The 21,959-nt window shown below is 42.3% G+C and overlaps 1 protein-coding gene across 4 annotated transcripts in view; it reads right to left on the reverse strand.

Annotated features, from left to right (window-relative positions):
• Positions 1-21,959, reverse strand: part of ABLIM3 (actin binding LIM protein family member 3) — a 155,938-nt gene that overhangs the window by 44,559 nt on the left and 89,420 nt on the right. For all 4 annotated transcript variants that reach the window (XM_075274682.1, XM_075274679.1, XM_075274680.1 and 1 more), the window contains exon 2: positions 13,512-13,652. In XM_075274682.1, coding sequence (XP_075130783.1) covers positions 13,512-13,652 — 141 coding nt within the window. The remainder of the gene's footprint in view (positions 1-13,511; positions 13,653-21,959) is intronic.

Below are 21,959 nucleotides of genomic sequence, written 5' to 3' on the forward strand. Positions count from 1 at the left end.
CTTAACAAAAGCCGCAGTGTAAACCTGGCAAATATATTCATTGAACTAAGTTCCACCACAATTAGCAAATCTCTTTCACAAAAAGAAAATGAATCTTCCTTGGAGTCTGTAACCAATCGATAAAAGCAGTCATCGCACATGTTCTGCCCCAGTCATAATTCACTTCCAGGAAATGATTTATCTGGGTCTTTAACATGCATGAAATATGCATGATATATTGACTGTGCTGGCTAGACTAATGCAATACAAGCATTGCAATCAAAACAGGGAATATAGCAGACTCATGTCATCTTACAATTACAGCGCTACATTATAGAGAATGATAAGAATAATTTGCTCATGGTGCATTAAGACATATTATCCAAGGGAACGCTATGAATCTGAATGAGAAGGGCATTCTAGCGCCACCTGTAGGTGACATATGCAGATCCTGACATACATGAGAACATCTGTATATATCACCCACAAACCTTGCATCTGCAGATGTCATGCATCCATGAGTAACTCCAGTACTTGGTTTGTGTGACACTAAAATTTCACCTCACAACAGTCAACCTCACAACCTGATTCTTGTTTGTATACCATTATGTATACCTCTGTATGTATACTAACGGAGGGCTGTGACTTAGTCCACTGTATAGGCATATGTTGACTATAGGGTCCCATTGTAAAAAAAAAAAAAAAAAAAAAGGTATGTTAATATATATACATAACCCATACTGACAGAGGCCAAAGTTAACTTCAAAATTACACTCTTTCGGCCTCCATGTGTACACTTAGCATGTAATAGGCAGGTTTTCTTAGTGACCACCATAAGCATAGATCACAAAGGTGACCGTTAGCCCATAGCAATATTATAATAAAACCAAAGTTTGTAGCCATAAATAATGTAACATGATGACATTATAAGTCTATAGACCTGAATTATACTTTGTAGAGGCAGGCCATAACAGTATTTATGCTGGCACTTTGTGGCATTGATGTATTACAATGGCATAATATTGTTCCGGAATGATCGAGAGAACATAATGTCCCTTCACTATGTAATGTCGCCTCTTATTGTTCTGTAGAGAAGTGCAAATCTCAAGGGGTTAACAGAAAATGTGTTGTAAAATCAATAAAGCCCTAAAAGGCCATGAATGCCTAGTGATGTATATGAAAGATTGCAGCTCATAGAGCACGTCCATGAGGCTATAAAATGAGGAAACTCTGTGGTACGGATCCTAAGATTTAGTGCTTACCATGGTATGATGGGGTCACTGTAATTCCTAACTATATTCCTACTCCATCACTCTCACATGTGCTGCCTGCTCCGCACAAGCCATGAAACCTGGCTCCACAGCAAGTCGACTCATTAGGTTTTTGTTCTCGATCAATTCCACTCGGAGTGTAATTTAATCCATCTCACTTGGAATGTAATTCCTTCAGTGGAAAAATCATTGTGATGTTGCCGACTATGATCATAATGTTAGAGATAAAATGAGAACGCTTTGAATTCACCATAACTGTAATAATAATGACTGATACATTCATGGATGTTTCTTTATGAGTCCAGCATGTCACTAGTAGTGCTGAGGTAACAATATTTGCCAACTGTCCTCATATGTATGGTACATAAGCTAAAATAGGAAAAAGGTGTGGGCTTATGCAAAGGGAATTTCTAAAACGCGTCAGATCACTTTCGGTACATCAGTATAAAATACTCCTCATTCTGCCCACAACTATTGTTCTGGTGCAAACAGAATCATACCTTAAAAGTAATCTGTCGGGGGGTTTTTACACCATAAACTGACCCCATTATGTGTACAATGAAGTAATGACCTTTCCATCGTTGCGCCTCTGTAACCTTTCTGTTACAGCTAAGGCTACCGTCACATTAGTGTTGTGTGACCACTCAGGGATGCTGTCCCCCATTCCGCTTATAATATGGGAGCAAGGCTTTTCTCTCCCACCCAAGTAACCGCTTTTTAAGTGGATAGGGTTTCTGTTTTTCAGAAACTCCAGGAGGCGCTCTTTAACGCTCCGGAGCAGCCATGTTTGCCGACCCCCACCGCTCTGACAATCCGCGACACCGCCCACCCATGTCAATACCCCTAGGAAGTCTAATAAATGCAAAAAAAAAGTTTAAATAAAAATAAAAAAAAATAAAAACAAATAAAAAGGATTAAAAATTCAAATCACCCCCCTTGCCCTAGAACACATATAAAAGTAGTTAAAAACTGTGAAACACATACATGTTAGATATCCCCGCATCCGAAATCGCCCGCTCTACAAAGTTATACAAATATTTTTCCTGTTCGGTAAACGCCATAGCGGGAAAAATGGTCAAAAGTGCCAAACCACCATTTTTTCACTCTTTTGATTCTGATAAAAATTTGAATAAAAAGTGATCAAAGCAATAACATTTCCCGAAAATAGTAGAACTAAAAAGTACACCCAACCCCGCAAAAAAAGACGCCCTATACATCCCCGTACACGCACGTATAAAAAAGTTACGGCTGTCGGAATATGACGACTTTTCAAAAAAAAATGTTTGAACATAGTTTTGGATTTTTTTAAGGGGTCAAAATGTAAATAAAACCATATAAATTTGGTATCCCCGGAATCGTAACAAAACACAGAATACAGGGGACATGTAATTTTGGTTGCACAGTGAACACCGTAAAACCAAAGCCCGTAAGAAAGTCGCAGAAATGCATTTTTTTTGTCAAATCCACCCCATTCTGAATTTTTTCCCTGCTTCCCAGTACATTATATAGAATAATTAATGGTGGCATCATGAAGAAAAATTTGTCCCAAGAAAAATTAAGACCTCATATGACTCTGGGAGCGGAGAAATAAAAAAGTTATGGGGTTTAGAAGGAGGGGAGTCAAAAATGAAAAACCAAAATAAAAAAATGCCATCGACGGGAAGGGGTTAACTTCAAATACCTCTGTCCCAAAGTCACTATGTAACGTTTCTCACAACACCGTATATATAGCAGCTCAAATACAAATTACCTTCAACACAAAAGTCTCACGTATTCTCTGAATTACGGCAAAAACAAGATACAAAGTTACATTTCATATCCCATACCTTATACACACTACGAAAACCTTACCCACGCCTGTATATACCCACTTCTACAATCACCGCAGACGAAGTCGCGGGTACCAGCTAGTATATATATATATATACTAGCTGGTACCCTCGACTTCGTCTGCGGTGATTGTAGCAGTGTGTATATACAGGCGTGGGTAAGGTTTTCGTAGTGTGTATATGGTATGGGATATGAAATGTAAGTTTGTATCTTGTTTTTGCCGTAATTCAGAGAATACGTGAGACTTTTGTGTTGAAGTTAATTTGTATTTGAGCTGCTATATATACGGTGTTGTGAGAAACTTTACATAGTGACTTTGGGACAGAAGAATTTGAAGTTAACCCTTTCCCGCCGATGGCATTTTTTGATTTTCGTTTTTGACTCCCCTCCTTCTAAACCCCATAACTTTTTTATTGCTCCGCTCCCAGAGCCATATGAGGTCTTAATTTTTCCTGGGACAAATTTTTCTTCATGATGCCACCATTATTTATTCTATATAATGTACTGGGAAGCAGGGAAAAAATTCAGAATGGGGTGGATTTGAAGAAAAAATGCATTTCTGCGACTTTCTTACGGGCTTTGGTTTTATGGCGTTCACTGTGCAACCAAAATGACATGTCCCCTGTATTCTGTGCTTCATTACGATTCCGGGGATACCAAATTAATATGATTTTATTTACATTTTGACCCCTTAAAAAAAATCCAAAACTGTGTTAAAAAATTATTTTTTGAAAAGTCGCCATATTCCGACAGCCGTAACTTTTTTATACATGCGTGTACAGGGATGTATAGGGCGTCTTTTTTTGCGGGAACGGGTGTACTTTGTAGTTCTACCATTTTCGGGAAATGTTATTGCTTTGATCACTTTTTATTCAAATTTTTAGCAGAATCAAAACAGTGAAAAAATGGCGGTTTGGCACTTTTGACCATTTTTCCCGCTACGGCGTTTACTGAACAGGAAAAATATTTGTATAACTTTGTAGAGCGGGCGATTTAGGACGCGCGGATACCTAACATGTATGTGTTTCACAGTTTTTAACTACTTTTATATGTGTTCTAGGGAAAGGAGGGTGATTTGAATTTTTAATCCTTTTTATTTATTTTTTTTATATTTTTTTTTTACTTTTTTTGCATTTATTAGACCGCCTAGGGGTATTGACATGGGTGGGCGGTGTCGCGGATTGTCAGAGTGGTGGGGGTCGGCAAACATGGCTGCTCCGGAGCGTTAAAGAGAGCCTCCTGGAGTATCGTTAAGGTGAGGGGCAAAGTGGTAAAGTATATGTATATGTGATTGTGTGGGGTTAGGGGCGAGGCTGTAGAGGGCAATATGAATTTTGTGGCTTGCTATGGTCCAAAGTGTGTGAGATTGCAGAGATGGTGGTGTGAGTTTGGATTTTGTGGGGGTCCTGGCACAAACGTATGTGCGCTATTGTGACGAAAAGTAGCCTATTGTTTAATCGAGTGTAATGACTATGTTTGTGGAAAATTTCAGCCAAATCGGTGGTGCGGTTTTTCCGTGATTGAGGAACAAACATCCGAACATGCAAACATCCAAACACACAAACCCACAAACTTTCACATTTACAATATTAATAGGATATATATATATATATATATATATATATATATATATATATATATATATATATATATATATATATGCATTTACTATACAAATTAGTTGTAAGTCTCCTATCCTGCTAATTCCCCCATGTCATTCCAAGGGTAATGACAAGGTGTGAAACAATTAAAAATGCGAATGACTTCTGATATAGATCTTCTACATACTCACAGCAAACAATATCTAGTGGATATATGGCAGTTTTATACAATGGCTTTCTCTGTATTTGCATTGTAATAATAAACTAGACCCCAGAAAACACTGCATCTTGTGTAAGAGATTAGTAAAATAAAGTTATTCTACTGGTGGTGCCATTGATTGTAAATCACAACGGTATTGCTTGTAATTACTCGTCTTATTGATCCTAAGTAGAGATGAGCGAACAGTGTTCTATCGAACACATGTTCGATCGGATATCAGGGTGTTCGCCATGTTCGAATCGAATCGAACACCGCGTGGTAAAGTGCGCCAAAATTCGATTCCCCTCCCACCTTCCCTGGCGCCTTTTTTGCACCAATAACAGCGCAGGGGAGGTGGGACAGGAACTACGACACCGGGGGCATTGAAAAAAATTGGAAAAAGTCATTGGCTGCCGAAATCAGGTGACCTCCATTTTAGACGAATAGTGGATTTCAAATCCGGGTCATATGAGAATGTGAACTTTGTGACTATGAGACAGGGATAGCTGTACAGGCAGGGATAGCTAGGGATAACCTTTATTTAGGGGGGAATGTTATTAAAAATAACTTTTTGGGGCTCTATCGGGTGTGTAATTGTGATTTTTGTGAGATAAACTTTTTCCCATAGGGATGCATTGGCCAGCGCTGATTGGCCGAATTCCGTACTCTGGCCAATCAGTGCTGGCCAATGCATTCTATTAGCTTGATGAAGCAGAGTGTGCACAAGGGTTCAAGCGCACCCTCGGCTCTGATGTAGCAGAGCCGAGGCTGCACAAGGGTTCAAGCGCACCCTCGGCTCTGATGTAGGAGAGCCGAGGGTGCACTTGAACCCTTGTGCACCCTCAGCTCTGCTACATCAGAGCCGAGGGTGCGCTTGAACCCTTGTGCACACTCTGCTTCATCAAGCTAATAGAATGCATTGGCCAGCGCTGATTGGCCAATGTATTCTATTAGCCTGATGAAGTAGAGCTGAATGTGTGTGCTAAGCACACACATTCAGCTCTACTTCATCGGGCTAATAGAATGCATTGGCCAGCGCTGATTGGCCAGAGTACGGAACTCGACCAATCAGCGCTGGCTCTGCTGGAGGAGGCGGAGTCTAAGATCGCTCCACACCAGTCTCCATTCAGGTCCGACCTTAGACTCCGCCTCCTCCGGCAGAGCCAGCGCTGATTGGCCGAAGGCTGGCCAATGCATTCCTATGCGAATGCAGACTTAGCAGTGCTGAGTCAGTTTTGCTCAACTACACATCTGATGCACACTCGGCACTGCTACATCAGATGTAGCAATCTGATGTAGCAGAGCCGAGGGTGCACTAGAACCCCTGTGCAAACTCAGTTCACGCTAATAGAATGCATTGGCCAGCGCTGATTGGCCAATGCATTCTATTAGCCCGATGAAGTAGAGCTGAATGTGTGTGCTAAGCACACACATTCAGCACTGCTTCATCACGCCAATACAATGCATTAGCCAGTGCTGATTGGCCAGAGTACGGAATTCGGCCAATCAGCGCTGGCTCTGCTGGAGGAGGCGGAGTCTAAGGTCGGACCTGAATGGAGACTGGTGTGGAGCGATCTTAGACTCCGCCTCCTCCAGCAGAGCCAGCGCTGATTGGTCGAGTTCCGTACTCTGGCCAATCAGCGCTGGCCAATGCATTCTATTAGCCCGATGAAGTAGAGCTGAATGTGTGTGCTTAGCACACACATTCAGCTCTACTTCATCAGGCTAATAGAATACATTGGCCAATCAGCGCTGGCCAATGCATTCTATTAGCTTGATGAAGCAGAGTGTGCACAAGGGTTCAAGCGCACCCTCGGCTCTGATGTAGCAGAGCTGAGGGTGCACAAGGGTTCAAGTGCACCCTCGGCTCTCCTACATCAGAGCCGAGGGTGCGCTTGAACCCTTGTGCAGCCTCAGCTCTGCTACATCAGAGCCGAGGGTGCGCTTGAACCCTTGTGCACACTCTGCTTCATCAAGCTAATAGAATGCATTGGCCAGCGCTGATTGGCCAGAGTATGGAATTCGGCCAATCAGCGCTGGCTCTGCTGGAGGAGGCGGAGTCTAAGATCGCTCCACACCAGTCTCCATTCAGGTCCGACCTTAGACTCCGCCTCCTCCAGCAGAGCCAGCGCTGATTGGCCGAATTCCGTACTCTGGCCAATCAGCACTGGCTAATGCATTGTATTGGCGTGATGAAGCAGTGCTGAATGTGTGTGCTTAGCACACACATTCAGCTCTACTTCATCGGGCTAATAGAATGCATTGGCCAATCAGCGCTGGCCAATGCATTCTATTAGCGTGAACTGAGTTTGCACAGGGGTTCTAGTGCACCCTCGGCTCTGCTACATCAGATTGCTACATCTGATGTAGCAGTGCCGAGTGTGCATCAGATGTGTAGTTGAGCAAAACTGACTCAGCACTGCTAAGTCTGCATTCGCATAGGAATGCATTGGCCAGCCTTCGGCCAATCAGCGCTGGCTCTGCCGGAGGAGGCGGAGTCTAAGGTCGGACCTGAATGGAGACTGGTGTGGAGCGATCTTAGACTCCGCCTCCTCCAGCAGAGCCAGCGCTGATTGGCCGAATTCCGTACTCTGGCCAATCAGCACTGGCTAATGCATTGTATTGGCGTGATGAAGCAGTGCTGAATGTGTGTGCTTAGCACACACATTCAGCTCTACTTCATCGGGCTAATAGAATGCATTGGCCAGCGCTGATTGGCCAGAGTACGGAATTCGGCCAATCAGCGCTGGCTCTGCTGGGGAGGCGGAGTCTAAGATCGCTCCACACCAGTCTCCATTCAGGTCCGACCTTAGACTCCGCCTCCTCCAGCAGAGCCAGCGCTGATTGGCCGAATTCCGTACTCTGGCCAATCAGCACTGGCTAATGCATTGTATTGGCGTGATGAAGCAGTGCTGAATGTGTGTGCTTAGCACACACATTCAGCTCTACTTCATCGGGCTAATAGAATGCATTGGCCAGCGCTGATTGGCCAGAGTACGGAATTCGGCCAATCAGCGCTGGCTCTGCTGGAGGAGGCGGAGTCTAAGATCGCTCCACACCAGTCTCCATTCAGGTCCGACCTTAGACTCCGCCTCCTCCAGCAGAGCCAGCGCTGATTGGCCGAATTCCGTACTCTGGCCAATCAGCACTGGCTAATGCATTGTATTGGCGTGATGAAGCAGTGCTGAATGTGTGTGCTTAGCACACACATTCAGCTCTACTTCATCGGGCTAATAGAATGCATTGGCCAGCGCTGATTGGCCGAATTCCGTACTCTGGCCAATCAGCACTGGCTAATGCATTGTATTGGCGTGATGAAGCAGTGCTGAATGAGTGTGCTTAGCACACACATTCAGCTCTACTTCATCGGGCTAATAGAATGCATTGGCCAATCAGCGCTGGCCAATGCATTCTATTAGCGTGAACTGAGTTTGCACAGGGGTTCTAGTGCACCCTCGGCTCTGCTACATCAGATTGCTACATCTGATGTAGCAGTGCCGAGTGTGCATCAGATGTGTAGTTGAGCAAAACTGACTCAGCACTGCTAAGTCTGCATTCGCATAGGAATGCATTGGCCAGCCTTCGGCCAATCAGCGCTGGCTCTGCCGGAGGAGGCGGAGTCTAAGGTCGGACCTGAATGGAGACTGGTGTGGAGCTATCTTAGACTCCGCCTCCTCCAGCAGAGCCAGCGCTGATTGGTCGAGTTCCGTACTCTGGCCAATCAGCACTGGCCAATGCATTTCTATGGGGAAAAGTTAGCTTGCGAAAATCGCAAACTGACAGGGATTTCCATGAAATAAAGTGACTTTTATGCCCCCAGACATGCTTCCCCTGCTGTCCCAGTGTCATTCCAGGGTGTTGGTATCATTTCCTGGGGTGTCATAGTGGACTTGGTGACCCTCCAGACACGAATTTGGGTTTCCCCCTTAACGAGTTTATGTTCCCCATAGACTATAATGGGGTTCGAAACCCATTCGAACACTCGAACAGTGAGCGGCTGTTCGAATCGAATTTCGAACCTCGAACATTTTAGTGTTCGCTCATCTCTAATCCTAAGTCGCGACGCTCTCTTGAAAGGAGCAATGGACTTCCTTTACACTACAGTCAGTCAATGCAGCGTCATTTCAATTAACACGTAATGATACATTCATAATCTAACAATTACTAGAATAGAAAAGTGCAGGGTAATAACAGGACTGAGATGGTTATAGGCTTCAAGGTGGAACATCACACATAGACCTTCATACAGTAGTGGAACCGAAAGGTCAATGTTATCCAGGAATGAGCGTTTAATGTATTCTTACTGATGGTGAGGCTTAGAGCATTACTAATCTGTGGACAAGCGACTGTGCAGGGAAAATAACAGTACACAGAAACGGGTAATGTACACCATAGAGGACACTTAACAACAGTAAATACTAATATCGAAAGGAAAATGAATGAAATGGTTTATAAAAATACACAAAAAACCTATATATTTTACATTCAGATGTCGCTTTCCACCTTCTTGTTTGTCTATCTCTCCATCCATCCATCCTAGGCAGCACACAAGCCAGGTTTGCATTCACCAATATATAATAATTTCTGGTGATTGTTATTTTTCCCTTGTACCCCCCTCAGTTCTGTGACTGTTTATTGTCCAATCTGCCACTGCTACTTATTATCCAGGGACAAAGTAGGCGAATACAGAGGCAGACTAGAGATTGGGATTATCCTATAGAGGGTAGGTGCTCTGAATAGGCAGTGTTATGAGGGCATATGTACTATGCCAGTGGAAGTTGCATTGTTTTCTGTCACTTTGGGGAGACACTGACTGACCTCAGGGAGTACCCTCACCTATTAAGCTCCAGCGTGGTGGTGTTCCTAAAAAACGGTGACTTTGCTGTTTATTCCTATCTACCTTATTCATGTTAACTGTGAGTTGTTACATTGTTAAACGTTGTATCCTGAGTCCTCTCTCCTGTCCACCTTCAAGGGCACTCCAACCATCTTCTGGCTCATGGAAGTGCCCTCAGTCATACTCTACTACAATCTTCCACACTGAAGGCCCCCTCTTTACTGCATGAGCCCTGAGGAGTGCTGGAGGGTTGGATGAGCTGAATGTAGCCACTGTGAGCCCACTAGGGTTGAGCCAATCTTGAGATTTCAGGATCTTTTTCAAAATCCGATTTCCGATCATTTTCCATTCGAACCCGATCCCAATTCCGATCCCAATGCAAGTCAATGGGATTTTTTAAATAATCAGAGATTGGATTTAAAAACGATCCTATTCACTAATCAGTGTGGAATCCAAAAATTGAACGCTTTAATTTTTAGACTCCAGGCTGTGTAGTGATTATAAAATCCCTTGGCTACTTAAGTTCCCCCTGCTGTCCACTTACCTGCACAGAAGCACTGCCGCTGCCGATCCACGCTGCTCTCGCTCCTCTTCTTTCTACTGCGCATGTCTGCAGAGCACCGTATGTGCCCCCACCTCCCAGGCTAGTATTACTGATGCTGGGAGTAGGCAGGGCTTGTTGTGGCTTAGGAGAGTGTGGGCGAGTACAGTACCCTCCCATACTCTCCTAAGCCACAAGCCATGCCTTCTTCCTAGATCTGTAACACTAACCTGAGAGCTAGGGGCGTGCAGGACCGAGAACAGGCAAAAAGAGAACAGACGGGGAGCGGCAGTGGATCTGTGCAGGTAAGTGGACTTGTCTATCGACTCTTCTGCTTCGTCCCTGCTTTATCGTATACACAGCTCTGCTACATCTGAGATGTAGATCTCAGATGTAGCAGAGCTGATGAGTATACGGTAAAGCAGGGACGAAGAAGAAGAGTAGATAGACAAGTCAATGTACAATAATGCAGATGTAGCAGAGTCGAGGATACGGCACAGCAGAGAGGAATCAGAAGAGTAGATACCATCTACTCTTCTGTTTCCTCTGTGGTATGCCGTAAGAATGAATGGACACAGCAGGGGGTTAAGCGGCCGGACGCCGGCACAGGCTGTGTGCCGGCGGCATCCATTCATTCTTAACATTGTTAGCTTTTCCCACAATGCTTGGCCAGTAGCAAAGCATTGTAGGAAATAACCTCCGACCTCGATCCTGCCTAAAAATATCCGGATCGGAATTCCGATCGTGAAATTTACTCGATTGCCGATCAGAATATGATCTTTTCTGATCCCAATAGCACAACCCTAGAGCCCATCTGTGACTACTACCCCAAGCTCCCTGTTTTCCTGAACTAGGTTGCTGCACATATTACAGTGTTGTTTGGTAGTGCGCTACTTTATCTATTTCTTACACCTTTTATAATATTTACTAGTAAAAGTTGTGTCTCCAGTCAACCTGAAAATGAAGAATATTGCACAAATAAAAGGAGTCTTATTTCATAAAAGCCATGTCTTGCCCATGAAATGAAGTCTGTAATGCCAGGCAGATCGGCTTTGTGCAGGCCGCCTTGCATTGATAGATGACACACGGCATAATAGTTATACAGTAATAAAGGAGCATTATAGACATTTCATTAACGGCTTTCCGGCTGCCAGATACAAGGTTCGCTGCCTGCTTTACTAACCCATAACATTATATTGTATTCTCTGAACCAGCTTATGGCTGTGTCCCTCTATTCTCCTCCAAGATATACACTTTGCTCCTCTAGCTTACTTGGTCTCTCCTGCTCCTGCCAGCCACCTGCCTCCCTCAAGTACATGAATACGGCCCTAAAACCCGCAGCCATACATCACCTTGGATAGTTTGGACAACACCTAACATCAGTGGGGTCAGACACAGAGTAGCAAACAGTTTCTTCCATGGTGCAACGCATGGGCGCAACTTTGTCTCACCTCTAAGGAGTCATCACATAATACAGTCTCTAGAAACCAGTGGAACGACTGAATGTGCGATGACCTTCACGTCGTATCATGCAGATGCCAATTACGACAGATACAATATATTACACAGGTCAATGCAATAGATACACAGTTCACAAGATAAAAATGCAACACGTGACTAGAATGGGCCCACTCACAGCGTCCGTGAAAAAAACTGTTTTTCTGGACGACCCCTTTAACACACGTTAGTGCCGTAGCTTACAAATGATGTTAACATTAATGCCTTCATTACCATAAACTACCAGTATGTTATACGTTGTTGCCGGGGCAGTGAAGTTGGTAGGCCATAGCATTGACTGAGTCTGACTCCAATTACGACTCATACTCCGACTCTTTCATAAATGGCTGACAGCCTTGGCCAGACAAAAGCTACAAAAGTCCTCAAATTCATGAATAAAGGCCAGTAAAGCGCTGCAAATATCATGGTGCTATATAAGGAAGCAAAATATATAAATATATATAATGACTGAATCTCTCTATAGCTAACAAACAATGCATCAAATGAATTATACAATACCAATAATTGTATATTATCATTGAAAAGAACTAATTATTTTATCTTGAGGTTGGAGTCATTTTGATAACTTTTTTCCAACTTCACCCTAAGGGCTAGTTCACACGGGGCTCCGCTTAAACATATTCTGTCGCGGCTTTCCGCTCCGGATTAGGCCCAAATGAATGGGCCTAGTCCAGAGGTTGGTGTCACGAGGCGGACGCCGCTGCTGAATCTGCCGCGGAATTCGCCTGAAGAAAGGGCAGCTCACTTCTTTTTTGCGTGAGAGGGAACACACCGCAAAAAAGAACGCTAGCGGTCAACATAGACCTCTATTGTGAGGGGGCAGATTTTGACGTGGATTCGGCGTCAAAATCCACGCCCTCTTGCCCCATGTGAACTAGACCTAAGCGGCCCTGACTCCAACTCCAAAGCCTTTATTGTTGCAATTAAAGAGGACCTTGCATTAGATTGGGCACAGGCAGTTCTATATACTGCTGGAAAGCTGACAGTGCGCTGAATTCCCGGCTTTCCCGATCCGTGCCCCGGGTAAAGCGCTATCGGTCCCGGTACCGTAGCGCTTTACAGTCAGAAGGGCGTTTCTGACACTTAGCCAGGGACACCCTTCTGCCCAGCAGCACGTATCGCGCTGTACTGTGGAGCGGGGAGGAACGCCCCCTCCCCTCCTGATAATACTCGTCTACGGACGAGCTGTGTGAGCAGAGGGAGGGGGCGTTCCTCCCCGCTCACACAGCACAGTGTAAGATGTAAATTGCAGAGTGGATCCTACATGCTGTTTTTCCACAGGGGTTTTTCCACAGTATAGTCTACATATAATGTTTCTGGCTTCCTTTTCTCATTACTGTCATTTGGGGACAACATATTGAAATAATGAAGGAAGCATTTGCAGATGGATGTAAGCACATATAGCAAATAAGGCCCTTCCCCCTGTGCACTTGCAGACTGATTGGCAGACCCATTTGCAATGCTTCATTGGTTTGTAGCCACAAAGGTATGTGTTTACTCCTATTAAAGGCCTCTTTATGGTAGAATTATTGGTTTGAGAGGCATTATGGCCCTGGCCAACTCCCTTTAATAGCAAAGAATCTCGTAAGAAGAGCTATAAACCAGAAAAAGTAAAGTATATTTTTTCAGAAAAAGGGCAGTTGTTATGAAAAGTGATAAACCCTATTGATATTGATATCTCAATACTTCTTCAGCTTGTTTGTAAGTGACATACACATAGATGGCCAAGTTGTACCTTGACAGGTGAAGCATCGGATATGGAAGTGGTTGGTCTGCACCCTCACTACTTCTCCTTTACACGTCTCGCCACACCGGTAGCATTGGATGGGTCCGGAGCTCCCTGATGAACTGTACGAGTTATGTGGGTAGGGCATTGCTGAAAAGAAGACACAAAGAAGACTTATTACATGCGGCTTCTCTTCCCCTTGTGTTTTACACAGTGCTGATTCCAATAAGGATATAACAGACGTCTTAGAGCAATTTATTTATTAACTTCTGTATCTTAGACATCACTCGCATGCTTCTTAAATCAGTCTTTGCTCTAGGACTCAAAATCTAATTTACCAGTCTCGTGCACACACATAAGGGTTAATTTCATGGTAAGAATTTAAAGTCATCTGAAATATTGAAACATCAATATGGCGGCTCATCCTATTGTCAACAAAACAATAAAAATAGCAATAGGACTAAATAATCAATAAACTAACAACATGAATATGCAAATTATCTTTTCCACTTGCATAATGCTATGCGGCCAATTTTTTTTTTTTTTTTTTTTTTTTTTATTACTTAGTATTCTATTTAACATGGTTCCCTACAGAGGACTTTCTGGTGTTGCAGAGTCACACGATCTCTCTCCGACCATTAGGAGCTCAGTAATAATAGTTGTAATAATCTTTATATGGCCGTCAACATATTGCACAGCTCTTTACCACCAAGGAACAAACAAAATGACAAATGAATAAAAAATGAGACAAAAAAAAAAAAAAAGAGGTCCCTGTCCCTGAAAGCTTACAATCATAAACTTGATCCAGTGGAACAATCTCATATATTAGACGTTCACATGTACACTGAATACAATGGACGTGAAATTGTGTGCTTATATGGAAAAGGGTGTAGCTTGTTGGGAAAGGGACATGGCTACATGGATGGATCCATGAGAAAATGGCATGGATGGCATATGAATAATATCTCTGGGCCCTACATACCCCCACAAACTCATTTATTTAATTAATGAGTCTGGGATGCAAAATGGCGAGTAATAGGACCGGTTCAGAGTTTTGCTACTAGACTCTCAGTCCCATACATAAACTGTAATAATACACAGGTGTGTATATGGGACCATAAAAACTAATGGGTCAATGTAGTAGCCTTTAAAAGACATGGCTAGCATACTGACAAAGCACATAGTCATGTACATGGAGCCTAAAAGTGTGCCAGATTTATCATCCAGCATTACACACTGTGAGAAGGTGACAGAAAAAGTGCTGGAGTCCCGCTATATCAGCCCCAGATAGCCGGCTTATGTGTGGTGCAGTGCGGGTCTGGTGTAGGCTTCATCCCAGGTGTGGGTCCTGAGGCTAGTTACTGGCCCATAAAAGGCTGCAGAGCCTGAACTTCAGGGAATATCCAGGAAGTGAGGAGGTAGCCGGGTTTGTCCTGTAACCCTGAGTCTGGTGAGAATAAATTGTGCTTGTTTTTTTGTGTGGCTGATAGTAAGCCACACGTATAGTTAGGTTATTACTTCTGTTTAGTTAGTTGCTCGGACAAGCAGGAATTTGTTTTATTTTTGCCTGAAGTTAAGGCTGTATTTTGTTTTTGCTCATTTGTGCCTGAAGTCAAGATTTATTTATTTTCCTGCTTTTCTAAATAAACATGTTTGCTGAATAGTTTGTGTCCCTGTCTTGACTATTTGGGTCCGCACCACTGCTTCTACCAAGCTACCTCCCCACATAACACTTTGATAAAGGCAGTTTACCACCTCTCCGAAGCATAATGAATTTCCACCACCATGTTACAGAGAACATTACAGTGACAAGCAACATATATGTCACTGTACTAGATGTGGAGAGAAGCAACTTTAAAGTTTTATGTAAATGAGTCAATTGGTGCACACGGAGGGCGGACCTTCAGCTCTCTGGAGCATTGCTCTTGCCACTTAGACCCCTACCATCTCCTGCCAGCACCACCCCATTCAGTGGGAGTTGATGTTCTCACTGCTATTACATCGATGCCACTTCAGCAGCAAAAACAATGCTCCAGCAAGCTGAAGTCCCACCCCCAGTGCGCTAGATGCTTAATTTGCATAACACTTCAAAGTTGTTTTCCTTCAAATATACAGAAGTGATATATATAACAGAAGTATATTTAGTTATCACTGTAATGTGATGGTAGCAATCGAATATGCTTGGATGACATGTCAGACTCTTTAAGACTGTCTAGTCTAAGTTTGCTCTTACTTTTTGATATTATTAGTAAATCTGTCCCAGTGCCATTCAGTCTGTCTCAGTTTTTCCTTGAGTATTTGAGCTAAAGCCAGAAGTGGATTAAAGAGGAATGGGACATATAAAGGAATGGTGTACATTTCTCAACCACCAAGATCTACTTCTGGCTTTGGCTAAAAAAAAACTGCAACAAAAATGCTACGTGTGAATCAAACCTTAAAATAAGTAGCTTTTAATTCTGGAGAATACAATAGAAATGAGAAACTGTCTTCTACCATTGCTTCAATCTGATGACAAGATTCTCCAGTTCTGGCTCCGGAGATGCTCAGAGCCACATAGCAGTTCACTAAGAGGTTTCTATGAATGTGGGAATGATGATCTGAAGGCAGATGCTTGCTGAAAGCCGCCTATTCAGGCTCCTCACATCACTTACATCTAGATAACCTTTTCAGACACTGCACAGACTTGCTCTGCCGCTCCTGGGTTTTCAGCCATAGATATGTTGTTCTGACCTGCTATTCCCTTCAGGGGCAGCAATAACAGTCAATGGCAGTTATATAGGATATTCCTTCACCCTATACCATTCCATTCACAGCCTGCCAGCACCTGCCTTTAAATTCCAGAAGGACGTTCAGAAAAAAAATAAAAAATCTTACATTTGGCATGACACTCATAATATTACCTTACGCAACCTTCACGTCTTAAATGAGTGCAGACAGGTTGATGCCAAAGCTAAAGCCTCAGTATGTTACAGAGAACTGGTTCTACGTGCCACTTGTGATTATGCATTTGTAAATATGGGAACAGGTTCCGGATTGTAAATTATACGGTTACACACTTCACTGTCACATCTCTCCACCAGAAACCTATCAGACTAAATTGCTTTTACATATGGAATGGAAATTTATGCTGATTTCTATCCATAAAAATTTACAATGCAAATTTCAACCATAAAATGATGATCATATTTACAACCAATCTGTATGCATGAACTTATCTTATAGCAGTCCATTGCTATAGTAAGGGGTGTGGCTTCCCAATAGGGGTGTGGTTTATTGGCGCCTGCAAGTAACATTACAACACATTGTCTATTTCAAAGTACAACTGTGGGCAAAAGTATGTCACTGACAGAACAAGACATGGCATGGGGCAACATGGTGGCTCAGTGGTTAGCACTGCAGCCTTGGAGCACTGGGTTCAAATCCTGCACAGGACAACATCTGCAAGGAGTTTGTATGTTCTCCCTGTGTTTATGTGGATTTCCTCCCATACTCCAAAGACATACTGATAGGGGAAAAAATGTAGATTGTGAGCCCTATATGGGACTCACAATCTACATTATCTCTGCCCCTCGGTACCATTTTTCACACGGTTACGGATTGTAATCATTCACATCAGCCCCCCTAGTGGGGCTCACAATCTGATTTTCTCATCTCTCACCTGCATACATACATGCAGAAGTCCCTTGGAAGCTAAATAATATATCATTGTATATAAGTCAAAGAAGAAATTCAGGCAAACAGAAGGAGAACATACAATTGCCATGGGATTGGAGAAGTATGTATATTTAATCTGCTGCTGTTTTTCACTTTTTTGGATATTTCACACCCAACTGACAATAGTAAGTCTCAGACTAGAAGCACAAGCTTACTGACTTTAGTTATGCTCTATCACAAAGCGTTTCCCCCCCAAGTACCCACACAATGGTGCATCGTGCTCAGTTCCTTTTTAATTCTAGAAAGAGAAATTCTTAGACATTCTAGGATAACTGAACAAGTGAAGAGGTTCTGCATACATATGGGGCTTTCTTCACTCACTGTCCCATATAGGGCTCAGTCACAATCTACATTACCTATCAGTATGTCTTTGGAGTGTGGGAGAAAATGAAAACAAGCACGGGGAGAACATACAAACTCATCACAGATTTTGTCCTTGTTAACATTCAAACCCAAGATGCCAGTGCTGCATGTCCATAATAAAACAAACAGGGGGCAACACGGTCGACTTAGTGGTTAGTACTGCAGCCTTGCAGTGCTGGAGTCCTGGGTTCGAATCCCGCCAGGAACAACATCTGCTGACACCCTTAGGCATCATGCACAGTCATTGTCGTAGTCATATTTTTTAGGGCTAGCCACTGACTCATTCATATCTATGGTCCTACACATGCGATGTGTATTTTCACGATCTGGTGTATGGGGCTGTGAGCAAAACTCAGGACAGGTCCTATTCTTGTCTGTTTTGCTTTTCTTGCTCACTGGCCTCAATGAATGGGGCTGCGGAAACATGGGTGACACACGGATGTCAGTACCATTCAATCACAACTGTACACATTTGTAATCATGTTGCCTAAAACTGGGTATACACATCAATATACACATAAATATGTCAGCAGTCTCTTCCAACCCTCTATACACACAACACTGGTGTGCACGTATGTGTTGTCAGTCGATAGAGGCGGGTGTACTGCTATCCCTAAAACCTTAGCAGCTTATTTAACCAAGAACACAAACATTGGCTTGTTGATATCCATCAGGCAGTTGACATCTGCTGTCATGGAAGAGTCAAGAGATTCCCATACACATTACAAGGTTGGCCTGTCCTGCTGCCAACATTTATGTAACAAGACTAAAAAACAAATCACGTTGGCAGATAGTGTCAGATTATAACGCTAACAAATGACAGTACACAATGTAATAGTACATATATTTATTGTACATCAAGTGATCACTGTGCACAATACGAAAAAGGGATCGAATAGGAAGAACTATTGATGAAATGCTTCGTGAAAATAATAATCTTATTGCGATATAGATTGCTGAATGATGGCGGAGACGTGGTTTGTTAAAGAATTCATTTGTGTGAAGTCACTATTCAATTGCTTCAGCAATGGTAATGAAGGTGACTAAAATTATCTGTTCATATAACGGATCTTAAAGGGATTGTCCAACCAAACAACGTATCCCCTGATTGGGCAACCCAATTTTATGTTAAACAGGTAGATGTGATTGTTTGATTTTAATATTTTTGACAGGTATTGTGAACCACAATGATAAAAAATAAATAATACATAAATAATAATAATAATAATAATAATAATGATAATAATAATATAACCAATGATTACTTTCCTATGTCAACATTATAACGATGAAATAAAATTGTGTAGATTTCACGGTTTATCTTTCTTTGATTGTATTTTACCAAAGTGACATATTTACTAGGCCTTTGTTGCTAAGGAGCTCTGAGTTGTCCCTGCCAACCACTGCCAGACTCCCAGGAGACGCAGAAAAAGATGATGAGCACCGGAGAGAGGAGACGGGGACGCGGGAATAGATGAGGACAGAGGCAGCAACAAAAGCCTACTGTATTCAATTATTACCAGTCCATCCAAACATGAAGGGAAATGATGGTTTTAGATCTATTAACCTGAAATACGCTTTGATTTGTCATCTCATTTACACAGCAATCTACTATGTGCTCAGAAGTAGCGTAAAAGGATGAAGAGAAGCTTATTATAGCGTTTAATCCACTAATGTAAACACGCATTAGAAATATCCCTGATGGGAAGGAAAGAGGGCAACAGGGATGGGCCACAATTATAATGCCGAAATCTACAGCTTAACCATTCTGATGATGGATATACAGTGATACGTGTGATTTATGATACGATACGAGAGAACTTTCATTGATTCCCGTTGTTTGGCTTTGGGCAACTCAACTACAGACAGATAAACTCATTTTCAATAAAATTATAGAGTCTCCAGCATTTGGCGAGAGCATCAAAGAGACTTTCCTTAGGCTTTTAAAGGCATCTATCACTAGTTATAAGAAGTCCTACAATGATCAGGGTTGGAGAATGGTGTACAAGCAAATGGTGCTACTGTATATATTCAGAAGAAACTGACATATGAGCCCTCTCCACAATGCTGACTGCCCCAGAGGGTTACAGGGCTATTCAGGGACATAGGAAGTTCTTTTGTTGTTTTGCAAATATAAATTATTATAACTTACGAATATAGTTTACTCTAGGTTCACACCTGCGTTCGAGTTTCCATTCGAGGGTCCGCTTGGAGACCCTCTGAACGGAAACCTCTTCCGCTTAAAAAGCAGTTACCATTGGAAAAACGTGGACCGCCCAGTTTCTACCTGAAAATGGCTGAAAATGCAGAGAGAGCGAGGTCCTGCTCTGGTGAGGTGAGTATCACTTCTTTTATTTCAGCCTATTCGGAGCTTATTTGGGGATAACCCCCTTAAATTATACCTAAAAGTAAAGGAATCCAACCATTGACTCCTATCAATTTCCAAAAGTGTAACTTCCATTTCATTTACTTTTTTTTTTTTAATGCTATTGTGTCAGGGAGGTTGGTTTAGGTGTAGTATTGGAAAATACTTTTGTAATAAAGCTTTATTAATCTCCAATATATAGAGAAACACCAGGCAGAAATATATAAAAAATATTCACTTTTATTTAATAAAATTACACATATACAGACAAACACAGTAACACACAATTTAGATAGGGTAACAGGTAAACCCAAAAGAGCACGAAGAGGGAGGGGTATAAAGATACACACATATACAATGAAGTAACTAGGATATTATGCATCGTGTATACATCAATTACAGGCATAAAGGTAGAGTCATGGTGAGTAATATATATGTATGCAAAGCACATCAAATCAAATCAAGCCCCATAAGACCCTACACATGTGGAACACCATGTGTATCACAGACACAAACTCCATACAATCATAAGTAATACCCTCATACCAGACTGTGCTCAGACTCGACGCGCGTTTCGCCCAACCGGGGCTTTGTCGCCTATGCAGAGTGAATTCCAGCCAGAAGACGCCGCGGGGACGCTGCACGGAGAAGACTTCTAAAGGTAGGAGAAGAACCAGCGTTGATTGGCAGAATGTATAGCATTCGGCCAATCAACGCTGGTTCTGCATCGAACCTTAAACTTCCAACAGCTAGTCGTGTTTGATCGAGTATGAGTATATCAAATACCGTAGTATTCGATCGAACACCTACTTGATCGAACACTACTCGCTCATCTCTAATAAGAATGTGATTTTATATGCAGCTTGAATGAACTGCTGCATATTAAGGTAAAATTTCATACTCAGTCTTTAATGATAGCTCAGAATATATATTATTTATAGCTAGTTCTTAAATCTTGGCACCACATGTAAGCTGAGAATCTCCACTTTTTTTCTGATACTAAAACCATTTTTCTAGGTAGTATACAACTAAAGATGCTTCAGTTCTGCATATTTACCATATAACTATGTACAGACTTTCCCTAACAACAGCTCAGTTAGAGGGTTGCCAAGGAGAATACTACTGCCTGTTTTATAATAAAAAGGAATTTAGATAGGATAAAGTATAATACAAAGATGATCACCAAGCACCTCCCGACACAACAGCGAGAAAAAAAGAAAAAACACTTTAAAGCTCAAAACCATTTAAAGCCATCCCACTACCACACTATTTTTAGAATGGTGGAAATGAATAGTAATTTGGTATGTAAAATACAAAACTATTTTAATAACAGAAATATGTGGAACCTTAGGTTTCATGCACACTACCAAGTGTCTTCCAGTCTGTGTGTCCAACTATTTTAATGCATGTCCTATTCAGATCCATTTTCAGGATCTGAGCCACCAATTGAACAGTGAGAAAAAAAAATGGACGACATTGTCTTGTGTTAAGAGGTTTGAATGCTTGCCTGATGTTCCAGAAACTCTGAATGGTGCAGATTCAATTCATTAAATCTGATCTTGGGATAATAACTATATCAATAGAAAATAACCAACCAGGGGGTACACAAAATAAAGACAAATGTACACCAAAGTGTTTCCCTCCTTTGCACAGAGTACCTTACTACACAACTTAGAAATGCCCCATGATGCCTACTAGATCTGTCTCGTTGCAACTTGCCAATTCAGTCCTCAAATTCCTTAAGATTGCCTACATTTCCAAAACACATCATAACTTGACCATAATCTAGGCCCATGAGTTTGTCATTCCATATCTCATGTATTATACCTTGCTATTTATTGTATGACTTCTTACCATGATAGTGCATGCTATGTTTTAGGGAATTGATAGATGAACAATTCCCCAATAACTGCTGCTGGAGCCTGGAAGGAAGGAGAATGACAGAAACAGAGAGTTCTAATACTGAACCTACCCCATTCCCTGCCTATTTGCCTCAGCTACCCTAGGCGATAGAG

Source organism: Leptodactylus fuscus, chromosome 5, assembly GCF_031893055.1.
Source record: "Leptodactylus fuscus isolate aLepFus1 chromosome 5, aLepFus1.hap2, whole genome shotgun sequence".
NCBI lineage: Eukaryota > Metazoa > Chordata > Amphibia > Anura > Leptodactylidae > Leptodactylus > Leptodactylus fuscus.